This window comes from Gavia stellata, chromosome Z (assembly GCF_030936135.1).
Source record: "Gavia stellata isolate bGavSte3 chromosome Z, bGavSte3.hap2, whole genome shotgun sequence".
Taxonomy (NCBI): Eukaryota; Metazoa; Chordata; class Aves; order Gaviiformes; family Gaviidae; genus Gavia; species Gavia stellata.
Window position 1 is genome coordinate 66,146,046 of NC_082637.1, and position 16,217 is coordinate 66,162,262.

The 16,217-nt window shown below is 41.0% G+C and overlaps 1 protein-coding gene across 1 annotated transcript in view; it reads right to left on the reverse strand.

Annotated features, from left to right (window-relative positions):
* Positions 1-15,945, reverse strand: part of MCC (MCC regulator of WNT signaling pathway) — a 222,491-nt gene extending 206,546 nt beyond the window's left edge. Inside the window, exon 1 of the mRNA XM_059833295.1 lies at positions 15,794-15,945. Within this exon, the coding sequence (XP_059689278.1) occupies positions 15,794-15,930 (137 nt within the window). The 5' untranslated portion in view covers positions 15,931-15,945. The remainder of the gene's footprint in view (positions 1-15,793) is intronic.
* Positions 15,946-16,217: the final 272 nt, after the last annotated feature.

Sequence of the window (16,217 nt, forward strand, 5' to 3'; positions counted from 1 at the left end):
CTCTTCAGTAACTCTCCCAAGGTACACAATTGGAAATCAGAACCTAGACAGTTAGCTTCATTACTTCAATTGTGGTTAAAGTTTAGCTCTTCAGACAACAAAGAAACCAAAGCATAAACCATAACACAATCGAAACTGTAATAGTTCACATAAAAAACCATGAACCAACCTGGATTTTCCATAGTATCACTTTCTATTAACAGTCTCAATAGACTATATCCCAAACATGTAGAAAACTCCATATAAGAATACATATTAACTGACATCAGTGCAAGAATACAGGCCCTAAACCATTTTTCATTCTACAAATTGGAAAGATATTTTGGATTCAGCAAGCTTGCTACATAATATTAAAGCCTTTCTCCAAAATACATAATCTGGAATATATTTAGATTAAGGACCCCAACGCTAGGAGAAAAAAAAATAATTTACTTAAATAGAATCTTTCAATTTGACCTTGAATTAATTTCACTTTCATTGGAAAAACATACTAAAAAAAAAAAAAGTATCACGTAACAGGTTTTAAGGACATGTTAGCTATCAGGCTAATGATACCTAAATTTTGAAAACAGCCAGAATAAAGCTAAGGCAGCTGTAAAGCTGAACTGCTGCCATCACAAGAAACTGTTCTTTTAACAGGAAAATATCAGGTTATTCTGTCACAATATGTTCTAATTATTTAGCCATCCACCTACCACAGCAATCCTTCAAGAACTGTTGCAGATTCCATCTTCTTAATCCCTGCTAACACAGTTTAAAAAAACAGGATTTCTCTAACAATTAAAAAATGAGCCTAACTTATAACTTGATACAAATTTGAAACATTTAGATTTTTCTCCCCCAAGAGAAGTTGAATAAAAAAATACTGTCATACGTACTGCATGCTATAATAATATTGGGCAGTCAAACATATGAAACAAGCATACACATGCATACTCTAAAAATTATAACATAAAAGTATACAGGGTTGTTATTTTTTTATTTGGGTTTTTTGGTTGGTTGGTTTATTTTTTTTATAAATGGAAGATCAATCGTAAAATGATTGATACTTCTGTTAGACACCAAAACAGGATCAGTAACATAGTCTTTTTCTTTCCTAGAACAGCCATACTCCCTGCTGTACTCACTTTTACCTTGTTCTGATTATCGCTTTGGTTAAGCATGAGGAACTAACATGCATGCTGCACAATACCTGCAAGGGGTTGGCTCTGAGACTGAACAGAACCAGTGGAGTAATTCTGCTGTTCTTTTCCCGTCTGACATTCTACCACATTTATAAAGCAAGTCTGGTAAGGATGGTTCTACAGTGACTATATAACACCAAGAGCAACTATATATTTACTTCAAACTATTTAGATTTTCAGCTACTAAAAAGGTATGGTCATTTTGCTGGGAAACATTTAATCTTTGCTTATGCAAGATGCAGTCTAGGTGCACAAATACCTTTGAAGAAGAAAAGTCAAAATTAAAGATGCACCCAAGTTTCCTAGAGGCAAGTAAGAGTAAATAAACAAACAATGTAAAAAAACCTGTTCCACGCAGTTGTGTTGTGAGTCCCTTCTAGACCAATACTGTAGATAAACAGTGATCTATTTGAAACATTAATTTAAAAAGGACTAACATGGAAATGCCTGTCTAATGGAGCACTCCATAGCATCCTCAGGAAATGATGCAGTAAGAAGTTGCCGATATAAAATATATACTGGAATCACTGGAGTTAGATCACTTAATCCTTGGTAGGAGCGTGTTTAATTTAGTTCCCTGGTGTAGCCATCAATCTCCAGAGCACCCATTGCCTGACACTTACCGGACTGCTGTGTTTATGGGCCTCAGGCAATGCCCCATCTACTCTGACTCTCACAGCAAGTCAAGCCCCTGACTGCTTAAATCAGGGGATTACACCAGTTCCGTAACTTTGACTTTTCTATGAGCAGCCACAGGCAAACATTCCTGGCAATGATCTCAGAATTGTTTTTTTCTCAAACAACTCACATTTGCTACTCATTAAAAGAGTACTTTCTTAAAATACCCGATTTTGCTTTCTCGTTAAGAAGCTGCGGGTCCTTGCAAAAGAGAAGAAGAGAAATCTGGTCTGAATGAAGGCTGACATGTCACAGAAAATGCTAACAAAAGTCCCTCCCTCCAGCCGAGCATTCTCCAGCCCTCTATGTCTGGATATCAACTACATGGCCTCTGCAGGTTTCAGCTGGTGTCACTCCCCTTATGAAGCTGAAGACAAGCAAGTAAGACCAAGACTTCCACATACCTTAAGCACATCCTCCCCCAGGAATTTCACCATGTGGGGTTTGATCTATGTTGTGGCTTAACCCCAGCTGGCAACTAAGCACCACACAGCTGCTCACTCACTCTCCCCCAGTGGGATGGGGGAGAGAATCAGCAGGGTAAAAGTGAGAAAACTTGTGGGTTGAAATAAAGACAGTTTAAAGGTAAAGCAGAAGCCGCACAGGCAAGAAAAACAAAATAAGGAGTTAATTCACCTCTTCCCATTGGCAGGCAGGTGTTCAGCCATCTCCAGGAAAACAGGGCTCCATCACGCGTAACGGATACTTGGGAAGACAAATGCCATCACTCCAAACGCTACCCCCTTCCTTCTTCTTCCCCCAGCTTTAATTGCTGAGCATGACGTCATATGGTATGGAATATCCCTTTGGTCAGTTGGGGTCAGCTGTCCCAGCTGTGTCCCCTCCCAACTTCTTGTGTACCCACAGCCCACTCGTTGGCAGGGCAGCACAAGGAGCAGAAAAGGCCTTGACTCTGTGCAAAAGCTGCTCAGCAATAACTAAAATGTCAGTGTGTTACAACATTATTCTCATCCTAAATCCAAAACACAGTACTATACCAGCTACTAAGAAGAAAATGAATTTTATCCCAGACGAAAACAGGACAATCTAGCAAAAGTAACAACAGTCTAAATTCATAAGGCACGTGCTGCATGCAGAATTCTAAAGCTGCTCTTAGTTGATACAGCACATAAAAGCGGGATGCCACCAAAACAAAAACATACATTTGCCTCTATTTCTTCACCATTCTTTGATTTAGACCTAGGTCAAAGAAAATCCTCCAAGAAGCTCCTCACTTCTTTCTGCCAACCAAAGATTTCCTGCAAATCACTAATCTTTTCTGCCCTGCCAATCAGCCTCCCTCCAGCATGACATAGTGAAAAGAACCAGGGTACACAGCCGCTTTTACGGGATCAAGGGAAAATAAGAGTCAGAGAAGCTTCAGGAGAAGAAAAAGGAGACATAATGGCTTGGAGGGAAGGAAGCAGGTAGGAGTCCATTCTGGGAAACTGAAGGAAAAGCAAGAAGATTTTAGTTGTGTTTTAAATCTAAAGAGGAATAGTGCAGAACCCCATTCTTGGAATTGTACAGGTCAACTGAACGAGCCTTATGTTATTAAAATGTCACCCCACAGAAATACAGCATATAAGGAGACCGTGGAAAGGACTGCAAAGGAAAATTATCCAACACTGTACCCAATGACAGGAAAAAAATATACCTGTGTCATCACTGATGGATGGGTGTCTAAGACTGCCACAACCTCCGTTGGTGATCTGTCCTAGTGCTTCACTGTTCTCTCCTGCAAGTTTCCTAATTTAAAAATTCCCAGCTGCAATTCAGAACATTACTTCAGAAAGGAAGTTAACAGTCTGTTTTTTGCAATCACAGTGGATAAGAAAAATAGTCATTCCATATTTAAAATCCATCATCAGATGTCCCACCTTCTTTTGAGTAAAGAATTCCAATTTCTGCATCTCTGATCACCTTCAGTGAGCTGCTCCTGCCTCTCTCCAACTGATCCACCAACCAGATTGATGACAGCATGCAAAACTAGACACCAGCTTAAAGCATACACTGAAAAGAGTAGAAAAGTTGAAAGCAGAAGTCCTGTCTTCCAATAGCATTTTAAGCAATTTAAGTTTAACTTGAGACCTACTATAAATCTCAGAGGATTTTCTTCAGTTGCACATCCTGTATTTTTACCACTAAATGTGCTGTCGGGTACTTATCCCCACTTTATCTCACTGGATTTTTTTCAAGCCATATCTTCAATTTGTCAACACCAATTTTGACTCCAGTCTTATCCCCCAGCATGTCTCCAACCTTCCTTAGCTTGGTGTCATCTCAAATTTAAGAAAGCTTACTCATTATTATGTCATCCAGATCATGAATCGTTAACAGTACTGATCTGACCCAAGCCATCCTTCCAATTTCAATTTGATACAGTCTTTTATTTGTAAAACAAACTATTGGTATCTAATGACCTCTAAGTATAGCTTAAAAAAACCCCAAACCGAACTCTCTCCCTTACTCTGTTTCTCTGGCTTGCCTACAAGTGTTATAAAACCGCATCAAAAGCCTTAATAAAGACAAGACAGAAGGCATCTATTGTTTCATTTCCACCACTAACTACTCTTACTAGACTTGAGAAAGATCAAATGGGTTTGACACAACTTTTTCTTAACAAATCCATATTCAGCCAGTTATAGGCTGTCTGCAGACTGATCCCCATCTCACCACAATTTTAAAGAAAAGAAGCATATTTTATCTTTACCCATTTTCTGTTACTTCTATATTTTGGAAGATCTCAGGGAAAAAACCTTCAAAATAGTTCTGAGGCTGTCTTTAAGAACCTTACATCAAGATTTTCAAGTACAACTAATTGAAACAAATACAAGTACTCTCTTAACTCCCTTCTTCCCCCTTCCTTCCAAGGTAGTTGTTACTGGTCCTAGTTGCAGGAACCATCTCACTATATTTGATATTTTCAGTGTCGGAAACAGAAAAAGAGAAAACATGTCACACTTCTCAGCATCAGCCATCAACAGCTCACTGGCTCCCTCTCTTGGGTACCCTTTCCCAGGTTTTCCTGGTACCGTTTCGACACTGGGGGATAATTTTTTGTTACACTTGTAACTCCTTGCTAGTTTCATTTTCTACCTTGCATGTTCCAATGCCTGCTCCATCAGTTCATAATTAACTTGGAACCTGACCCAGTTCCACTATGCTGAGCAGCAGCAGGAAAAAGACAGGGTTAACAGTCAACCAGCTCCAAAACCCTGTATGCTGTATTCATAAGTCAACCAGCTAAGCTTTTACTTCACAGCTCTGTCCTGGTTTGGCTACCTCTCACAGTACTATTGCAGGCATACAGCCTGCACCACCACTCCTCCTTCTGGGAAAGCAGGGGGAAGGTTCCTTTGACAGTCAATACCTTCCACCATGGTGTGTGTGTCTCCCCCCCATTTCATACTAGATATGGACAAGACTGCCAGTCTGTCACATGAAATTCCAGAACAGAAATGTGTGTTTTATAGACGGCACAATAAATACACATTCTACTCATCGGAAATAACGTAAATGTTGTACTCTGAACACCTACCTGTTCACACAAACCGCATCTCACGACCTGTGAGAACAGTGTGTCCACTTTTGGCTAAGGCTGTCATCTCTGGAGACAGACCTGCTGCAGGCAAACAAAGGTCCGTTGATCGAGAAGCAGAGCTTGTCAACAGAATCTCTGCCATTCTGTGCTTTCCTTTGTGCTGCTTACTAGTTTCGAATTTTGCTAAAACACAGTATCAACTCAACCTACAGACTCTACCACATGGTAGGAACTACGAGGAGCATAGTTTTCGTTCAGAGGTAGGCTGGTCTTTGTCACCTAACTTACCCTTAAAAATTACATAAGGGAATTCATTGAATAACTGCTAATACTACATAAATACTGCCTTGTTCTATTAAATATAAGAAAGTACTGCTTCAGCAAAATTCTCAGAAGACAGACATTAAATGTGCTAATTACAATGAATCATTACAGCTCATTACAGTTGTGTTAATTAACATACAAGGTCATGTACACGAACAGTCACTATGCTAGGATGAATTCCACATAGGTACTATTTATTCTAAAAGATGCATGTGAACATTCACAGTAAAAATGAGGTGGATTTGGAAAGCCATGTATCCACAGCATAACTTTTTATCCAGATGCCATCTGCAGTCCGTCCTTCGGACAACACATAATTAGGCACAACACGAGCCTTGTTAATCTCTAATTTACCAGCTGAGATACCAAGAAATCTAAATAAAACCTCTGCTGTAGTTTTATACCTCTTAAAACAATGCCAGTTTTATGGTCATGAATGAACTTTTAGAGCCGTTTCTTAGTTCAGAGCATTTGGAGTGAACCGTGTTTAAAAAAAAATCAAGCAGACATAACCACAGGGATCACAACTAAACCCCAGGCTTGAGTTTCTTACCCCCGTCTTGTGCCAATGCTAAAAGTCACACAGCCATATAACGACCCAGAACCATGAACTACCCATGCTGGAAAGGAATACTTCTTACTGAGCTAGTTTTCAGCCAGGGCAGTTCTTTGACTGAACAAATTCTAGTGCAGACCGAATGAAACTTCAGGACCACACACAGTGGAACAATTCATTCCATAGCATAGGTTGACATAAAAAAACCCATGAAACCTCCACCTACTTTTCCAGGCTCATTTCATAAGGAGTGCAGGCACCTAGCTTAGGGCTGTATATTTGCAAGAAAGGCCAGGTGCCCAAGCATCTTGTGAGGCTCCTTGCTCCCCATAAAAACATGCACGACCTGTTGCTTGAATCAATTTCAGACACTAACTACCCTACCGCAGCAATCTAAGACAAAGAATTTCTTTTTAATTGTTTTAGAATCCATCCACAATGGCCAGCAAAATACTTGCACATGGCATCCTCAAACTGGACAAACAATGGGAGACAAAGAAATATAAGGAGTTAACCACCCACTGGCAGAACTCTTCTTTCATCCAAGTGCCTCCCAGAACAGTCAACTCATCCATTAATTTCCAACTGTAAGTTTTGGCAAATTAATTCTGGAAACATCTAGAAAGTTGCTGCTTAGAAACATGAGCTAACCAGCAGTGGTTAAGGAGGATGCTAACTGCCTTGTCTGCCATAAGCAGAAGATGCAATCACACATGAATGACACAAATTCTAATATTTACTGTAGTCCCAGTGATACTGCTCGAACAGCCCCCAGTGGTTTCTATGTTACAAATTTCAGGCTATGAATTTGTTAAGAAGGCCAGGTACCAAAGCATCTTGTGATAGTCCCCTACTCCCCATCACCCTTGGGAGGAGATAAATAGAGTATATTAGTGAAGTTATAATCTTTCAGAATTGCTGCCAGGAAACCCAAGAAAACACACGGCAAAAAACCCCAGTTTAACAGCTACTTTTTTTTCCCCTCCAAGGCCACAAAAGGGAAATTACTAACTTTAAAGAGATGTTCAATTTTCTTACAGTAATAACCCCAATAACATGGTGTTAGCAACAACCTCATTAAAAATTAATAAAATTCAATAAAAATTAATAAATATAAGAAACAACTTCAGCACTTACAAGGTAACTGGATGGTAACTTTCAAAGGGATCAAAAAGTTTAACAACTGCATTCTCAAGTGACTCACTGCTCAGGTTTTCCACATTACAATCTACCTGAACATCAAGCTCCCAAGAAAAAGAACACAATAACACCATGTAGAAACCAGCCTGAGACATATAAGTCACTTTTCCCAGATTACTAATGCCAATGAGGAAAGAAAAATGCAATAACCTGTATAAAACACACCAACTAACTTTACTAACTTTAAAACATTAAGAGCTCCAGCTAAAATGTTGTATTATACCCCTTCACATGTCTGACGTTTGCATAAGAACTGGACAGCTAACTAATTAAAAAATATGAAGGGTTCAGAAAATTCAAGTTTTAATATGTTCCTCTGACTGTGTATCAGTTGTAACAAATACAGCCTTGGAAATATATAAGCTTTTTATGAATGTTGATTTTTGGTATGTTTTCTAGACCCAATATTTAACAGAGAGATACGTTTTTCTTCATCCTAAACTAAGCATGCAGGGTGACTCTCTGGCTTTTCATCTATATCCGTCCATCTGTCTTCCCCCATAACTTACTCCTTTTTCGGTTATGATCCTCTGAGAGGACCTGTGGAGGTCAAAGTTAGACTAAAATGCCACAAAATTCTATACAACTGTGGAACCACTGACTAAGGCAAGTCCCAAGAGAAACAGAGAACTGGCTACAGTGGTGTAAAAAACAGCACAGTGCTTCCACTCACCACCTTATTCAGCACACAGTAAGTATTGTGCTGTATCCATATAAAAGCACTCCTTCAGTTACATGGATCACAGACCCTGTGACAGCTTCCTAATGGAGATGGATGAAAAATAAAATTAAGCCTAGGAACAGAACCTGGGAGCTGAAACTGTTTTCAAGACACACTCAAAAACTAGTGCGAGGACAAAGTCAATTTTACCAAGGTTCACGCATTTTTTTCTGGAATTCCTAAAATTGAGTTGTGTGAAGCTTTCAGGTGTTTAAAGAAAGCACAGAGCAAATAGTCCCAATCTCAAGTGAGAATAAAACCTTGTACTGGGATCTAACAACTTTTCCAACTCCATGGTGAGAACAGTCCAGCAATTTGAAGAGCCACACTGAACGCAAGGACTAAGCAAAGCCTTGTCCCCATCTTGGTGACATTTTGCAGACTGCTTCTAAATGGTGTTCCCTTGTTAGACAGCTGGATTGAGGCCACATTTAGGACTGTACAGTACTGGGACCGAAGGGCTTTTCAAATTTGAAACACTAGTACCTGCGAAACTAGCAGAATATTACTTCTCTCACAAGTCTTCAAAGGCAGTTTTTTGTTTCCACGTGTTCTATTACAGAGTTGATCTTTTTTAAATCTCTTGCTTGTAGGACATAGGGCTTTATCATTCCTTAGTCTGCTGACATCTGAGCATTCACAGCAGCTTCTACTTACACGTTTTGTTCCTGATGCTGCTTCCAACCAGCACAGAATAGCCTGCAGGGACTAGAAAGCATCTACATGCAGAATATAAACTCATGCCCAAATTAAGTTTTCAGAGATCCTGACTGAACGTATTTGCATGGGCTCATAAATGATCATCTTGTGGGTAAAACCTATGTTTTACCACCGCAGGGCTGCAGAACTGCATGTACAGTATGTAAAACTTTATGCCCTCAACAGCAAAAGAGGCTGATAAAAATCTTTGACAAACCTGCCTGTGTATGTTCATATATTTACAGAGTTTAGTATGATTTTAGAGGCAATCACCAAGTTAGAACAGTCTCCAGGAGGTTACTAGCATATATATGAACCAAATCATAGAAAAGTTCCTTGTCAGATCTTTTTGCACAGTCTATATAGTGTGCTTATTTCAGAAGAGGCATCATTTTAACATTACATTCTAAGTCCACATTATTACACCCATACAAGTGCCTCTGCTCACCCAATTGTCCTGAGATTATCTATGAAAAGAAAACAATTTAATCCCAGCAAAGCATAACCACGAGTTAAAGAAAGAAAATATAGTGACAGGAAGAGCTTAATCATGTTTTTTTCCTATATGTTTTCTTGTGTCTACCACTGTCAAAACTGCTTTGGTAAGTACAGCCTTTGTGAAAAAAGGCCTTTTTCTTTTGTCCACAGAGTTTTTTTACACTCTGCTTGACAACTCCCACCAACATTGGGAAATTATTAATGGCTAAACATGGAAATACACAGCATAAAGGAGGAGTCTGAGAACCTCATGGCCATGCAGTAGGTATATTCTTTACATGGTTGAAGACCTTGACATATCGCAGTCAGCTCCCTTGGGAAGAATGAATGTGTCACCTCAACGTTAACACAGTGCGCCTCTGCACCCTGAAGAGTAGCAGAAGACATAGGCTAGCAACCACACAAGGCCAAACCTCTGTCTTCTTTAATTCTAGTAAAAGTGTAACAGTTACCCTATTGATGGATTTGGAACTCAGTATCTATCCATTTAGTTCTCATGAAGTATCTATGTGAAATACTACGCACTTGTTTCATTTACCTATTTTATTTACAGGACCTTTCACAAGTTCATCACAATTTACCCCACACCAGTAGCTTCTTTGTGATCCCCCCCCAACAATGTGCAGTGCAGTTCTGAGCTCATCATTTACTCATCTTCTATGACACTCAGATCACTACCTCCAATTTATATACGAATTTTAAAACATAGGGTACGTGGACAAGATCTCTGACAATGCTTTGTATTAACCTGATTTGTGGCTTCACACGGAGCTATAGCCAAAAGTATACTGTATTCCCTTCAAAAAGCTGCAAGTAGAAAAGTCAGATTACAGTCTCAGGAAACATCTATATTCACTCCAAACACTTTGCAATAATTACCTATTTTTAAAAGGAAGAGTAAAAAAAGGAACAGCAAATGATTGTTTTAGAGAAAAAGTAACTTTTCTACTACTTTTTAAACACAAAAATCGTGGACACTTGTCGTTTCATAGTTCTGTTTCATATATGGTCTCTCCTGAAGACCCATCAAGTCAAACTGAACGGGACAAATTCTGTGCTACTATACTACAATCAATTAAAAGTTTGGCCCACATTGAGGCAAAAAAAGAGTAACACATCCCAGGTTTTACATAAGGACCATACATTTTGAATAACTAACTCATTATTTTTATTCCAAAATGCTCCAGTTAGAAGGCCACTCTCTACCCATTTAAGAAGATTCCAAGGCAGTCCATTTGGGCTCAGCAGTCCATTTGCATTTTTCAGCAGTACTTATTTTACTTACAGAAAATTGCAAGAAAAGAAAAAAGAAATTAAAAAAAAAAAAAAATCAAGAATCCTGTAAATGGATCTAGTTCAACCAAGTTAATAAATGGATTTACATGAACACTAGTTTGCTGCCTGGATTATAGCAATAAATACTTTCAGCTTTTTCCACTGCTACAAAACCCCAGCTTATTTAACTATACACCAAAAATTGTACCTGGATGTCAGCCTGAATTACTAACCTGCTATGACACAGCATACGTATTTTGAGTCTTACATACCCCAAACAACAACAGCACAACAGCCATTGCAGTAACTTAGCTGGTCACAGACAACCCACATGGATTTTGTTCCTTTCATTTAATTGGTCCTTTTGTGCTTCAAGAGGTAGCTCTTTAAATGTTAAGCACAGAATTTCAAGCACATTACCAAAAGCAACTACCTAAAAAAAAGTTTAATGTGGTAGAGAGTAACAGACACCATAGAAGCATAAATCTCTTCCCTTAAAAACACAACAAATAGATACACACCTTATCTTCTTGAAAAGAATTTTTTTTCTTTTCTCATAGCATGTGGCCACTAGATGCAGAAACACTGAGGCGGATGCCAAAATATACTCAGCAAGAAAGCTGGGAACGCCCTACTACTGCAGCCCATTAAAAAGGGAAGTATCAGCTTGTCCTTGGTTTTGAGTTCCCAAAGCGATGCACCACTAAAACCACTCAGATAACAGATCAAATCCAGCAAGTTCCTTTTAACTGCTTCTGTGAAGAGCTAGGGAAGGAGGCAGTCTTTCAGCATTTCCTTTTAACGGGCTGTATAAGCTCAATATCTTTAAATATCTTACTCTACTTTTACCAGAGATTTTCTGTAAGACATTGACCCCAGTGTAAAAAAATCTGTGTACACAGAAGAAATTTTTTTCAAACAAACTCTACAAACAGAACTTCATTCCATTACTGTTAATATGATGACAATTCTCCCTCTAAATTAGACACTAGCTTTACCTTTCTGCTTCATAACCCTCGAAATTACTTATCCATGCCTAAAAGTTAAAATCATAAAACTAGCACGTTTGTAACTTAATAATGAATTTAATTTTTTCATAGCTCATGGCTTCATTTTTTTAAGCAAAAGTATTTCCCGCAGATTCAAAGTTACCTTATTTAGACTTTGCAGTGTTGGAACAGAATAATCTGGAAACCCATTTAGTGACTTCTCCAGTAAAGATGAAATTCGTTATGCTCTAAATGGAACTTCAGTACAATCCACACATAATAAAGCTACAAGGCAACTAAGTTTCTAAAGACAACATTAATCTAGCCCACCACCTGTAAAAACCCAGCATGCTCTTTCCTCACTGACATCAACCAAGGCCATACACTCTGACCTTAAAAAAAAAAAGAGGGAGGGAGGGCGGCGCAGGGGGGAGGAAAAAAAAAAGCAGCAGGTGTCCTCCCCAATGCACCAACTCTCTGAAGCTGAATATATTTTTAATTGTAACATTAAATTCTGAAGCTTTTCAAAGCAAACAGAACAAAAAGCAAAACAAATGAATGCAATTAGTGTTTTTTCAGTTAACAACTTTTTGTTAATAACAACACAATCCAGCTACAGCTGCTAAAACAAAGTTCTGCTCTAAACAGTGTTTAAGGCTGTGTTTTGCTTCCAGCAAGACTGATCCAGCTGATCTCAAGCGTTCAGAATCCAGCCTTAATCATGGACTGCTTTCCAGTTGTTTGGGTTTTTTTTTTTTGTAAAGTTACCTCTCATTGTTGAGGTATCAGAAGGATGCCAAGCACTTGCAAGACATTAAAGTAATAAAGTAACTAATATTAAACCCAAAATAAGCAAAAGCCATTTCAGTACAAACCAACAAGTTAAAGCTCTTGTGTTTTCTTAGTACTTTTGTCTAGCTACATGTTGCAAAATTTCAATATGCACATGTCAAATGCAATGCTCAGAGACACAGGCTTAGGATTTCATACCCCATCATTCAGTTTCTTCTGGGTTATAACCACCAACAGTACACAATTACATTTTATCATTTTTATATCATCCCAACTATTTAGAGTCTGAAAATTAAACAGCATCTCAGGTGAGAGCCTGAAAATTAATCAGTATCTCAGGTCATGCTCCTCCTGTCCATCTGTGCCTTTACTTCCCTGCTATTATTTGAAGAGGTTTACAGTTTGATGCACAACAAAGCATTTCCACAGCTGAGACACCATGTTACTTCATCAGGAATGCAAATAGCTCTTTTCCCCATGCAATATGAACTAAATAAACATGCGTATAAAATGCCTGCCTTTGCTGCAAGAATAAAGATCTTCTCTTCTGTAACAGCTCTGGAGTTGGAAAGAAAGAAACCTTATAAACAAACTGCTGCATGTGTTATGCGGACAAATGACTGACCAAGCATCAGCCCTGCAAGCAGAAGAGAAGGGATACTCATTTTGAAAGATATGACAACTTACGCTAACAGCTGCAAAACCGCGAATTTCAACCCCACTGCATTGAAAATAAGTAAGTTCTGAAAAACAGGCTCAAACTAGTAAAAGGCTATAGATCATTTCTAGTCCACAAGGAAGCAGCTGATTTTACAGTGCTGGCTTCTCTGTTTTCAGCTCTTTCTACAGATGCCCAGGCATTTATTGCAATGCTTAACTTGCTGTAGAAGGTGCAGTAATGTGCAGAATTCAGCCTACCATTTCCATTGGGGCTACAAGGAAGGCAACAAAGAAACTGTTGTCCTCAAGGATGAGCAGAGGAAAGTCCAAGGAAGCAGGACAAGAGGGAACAGGAAAACCAAGCAAATGGCCTGTATGAAAAAAGAAAAACCAGAAGCAAGACAAACAGTATGCACAGAATGGCCAGATTAAATTTAGTGTAAAAGCAGATGTAACTTTTTTGTCTTTATTTTAATTCATTATATTAAAAAGATGCAATTACCTAAACACTAAGACTGTTAGCAACAACAGCAAAACCCCAGTTGCTATACTTTTAACATGGACGCTGTGCATCTGTGAATCAGAAAGACCTGTCTGTAAGACTATGGTGGTGCATACTATAAATATATCCAAAAACCACTGGGCAAGTCTGCTCCTGCATACGCCATTGCCATAAAATAGATCATGAGGGAAATTGAGACACTACACAAAGCAGGGAATGCATTCCATTTACAAGACTGATTACCCAGGCTAGCTTATGAAGTCAAGAAAAGTAAATGACTCCCTCTCATGTCAAAGATAATTTCTTAAATATTCATTCACTACTTTCTCATAAATACGGAAATTCAAGGGAAGACAGTAATTTATAACACTACGTTCTCTGATCAAGGCCATACCAGTTCTGCCTTGAAGGCACAACTCCCTTCTGAAGCAATGTATTAGCAACCTTCAACAGCGGACCCACCATCACCTGAAGGACTTTCAACCACTATCCTCTGGGCTTTATTTCCATTTCCTGCTGAAATCCAATGTCCCTCCTCAGACATGTCCTGGAGTTTTCAAAGCTTTCAACAGCATAGTTCAAGCAACGTTCAGAAACACCCATTTTGAAATACACAGTATACAGATTTGGAACAAAACTTAGGCAATGCAGAAAAGTCAATCAGAAATCAGCGTCTTGTGTCATGGTAGCATCCCTGAACTGTCCATATGAAGGACTAAAACATTAACATTCCCTTAGTAAGGTCTTTAAACTACAAATATACAGAAGTCTATGTAGTTTACATTGCAGAAAAGCATCACAGTATAGATCAGCTCTGAGGCAGCAGCAGATGCTTTAAGTGCACGTCCTAAGTTTTCAGACATCAGAATAATTTCCATGAAGACAGTAAACAAATGGAAAGAGAAGCGATCTTAACACGCTGGTTGGAAAGCATACATTTTCAAAGTTTACATTTCAGAACCACAACTGTCAAAATAATCATTAGACTGGGGAAAAAAAGAGTGTTCGGGGAGCTGTTTAGATAAGAAATATCATGACCCTTGAATTTTACTTTTAAACTGACTGCCAGCTGTTACAGATTTTCAACAACTTTCTGGCTCCAAAGAGATGACAGTGGGGATTGAAGTTTACTTAGCCTTTTTGCAGGGTCATATTCTTAGGTTTCAGGTTAGATGACAGAAATTCCCTCTCTCTGACTCAGGTCTCTAGAGGCACTTACTAACTGTAACTAGCATGGGTTTCATTTTGAAAAATGCAAGTTACCACCACCTCTGGCAAATCTCACCTTTAGAAGTTCTGGGTTTTTTAAATCATGGCGTGAGAGCAGAGGACTAGCTCCAGAAATACCCTCCCAACAAAACCCAGTCCTGACCAAAACACACTGCCAGTACTTCCAGATACCTGAACATTTCATTACGGCTTATTTCCAACCATCTACTGCAAATGTACAAGCTCACCACTTCCCCCTCAAAATCTATCCGCCTGGGTTACAATCCCAAAACTAGCTGGGGACCAGTGGAGGAAAGGAAATGAATTTGTGTAACAAGGATATCGATAAAAACATATTAAACAACAAAATCAGGTGATCTGGGAGATCGGTGCGAATTTTCTTAGACCACCTGTGACCAGCTCAGTTCGTTTACTTGCAAAAATCACCCGCCCGGTGCACGAGGTGATTAGAAACCACCCAGGTTAGAAGGAGCGACCTTCCAGACCTGGTGGCAGGGAAGTCCTCCCGGCGATCTCTCTCCACCCTCCCCTCCGTTCCCTAAAAGCTCTCCCTGCTGAGGCACAGCCAGAGCCCCGCTCTCAGACCCCTCGCTCCGGGAGCCAACGGCGGCCCGAGAGGCGGGAGGGAGGCCGGGCGCGCCCCGGGCTGCGCTCGGAGAGGCACCGGCCGGGGCTGGCCGCGCCGCGCCGCGCCGGAGCGGGCAAGGGAGACGGGCGGCGCGAAGGTCCGCCCCCCGCGCCGCCCGCGGCTGAAGGCGCAAGGCGGCGGCCCCAGCAGCGGCGCGGAGGGTCCGGCCTGGTGGCGGCGGGGGCTGCGCCCTGCGAACTACTCAAACTCGCCGAGAAGTTGAGACGCCGCTTCGCGGGCGGCCGGGGACGGGGGGAAGGACGGGACGGCTGCGCACCAGCGGCGCAAAGAAACCTCCTCCCGCTGTCGCTACCTGCTGATGAAGCCGTCCCCATCGCCGTCGCAGGTCTGGAAGAGGCGCCTCATCCTCTCCTCCTCGCCCGTGCTGGAGGTATCGCTGCTGCTACTCCCGGCGCTGCTCACCTCCGCTGCGGCGGCTGCCGCCATCATGCGCCCAGCTCCGGAGGAGGCGAGGCTGCCTCAGGCGCCCGGGATTCCCACTCCCGCCGCGCCTGCAAAGCGCAAGCAGCAGCACAATGCGGGGGCGGGGAGCCCGGCCGCGCGGCCCCGGCCCCGCATCCACCTTCCGCCCCGCCGAGCCCCGGCGCGGCCCCGCGGGGGTGGGCAGGGGGCCGGGACGCCGCGGCCGGAGGCCGGAGTGGCCTGGCCGGGCGCGCTGGAGCCCCGCCCCCCGCCTCGGCCGGGACCCTCCGGGAGCCGCACCGCCACCGCTGGGC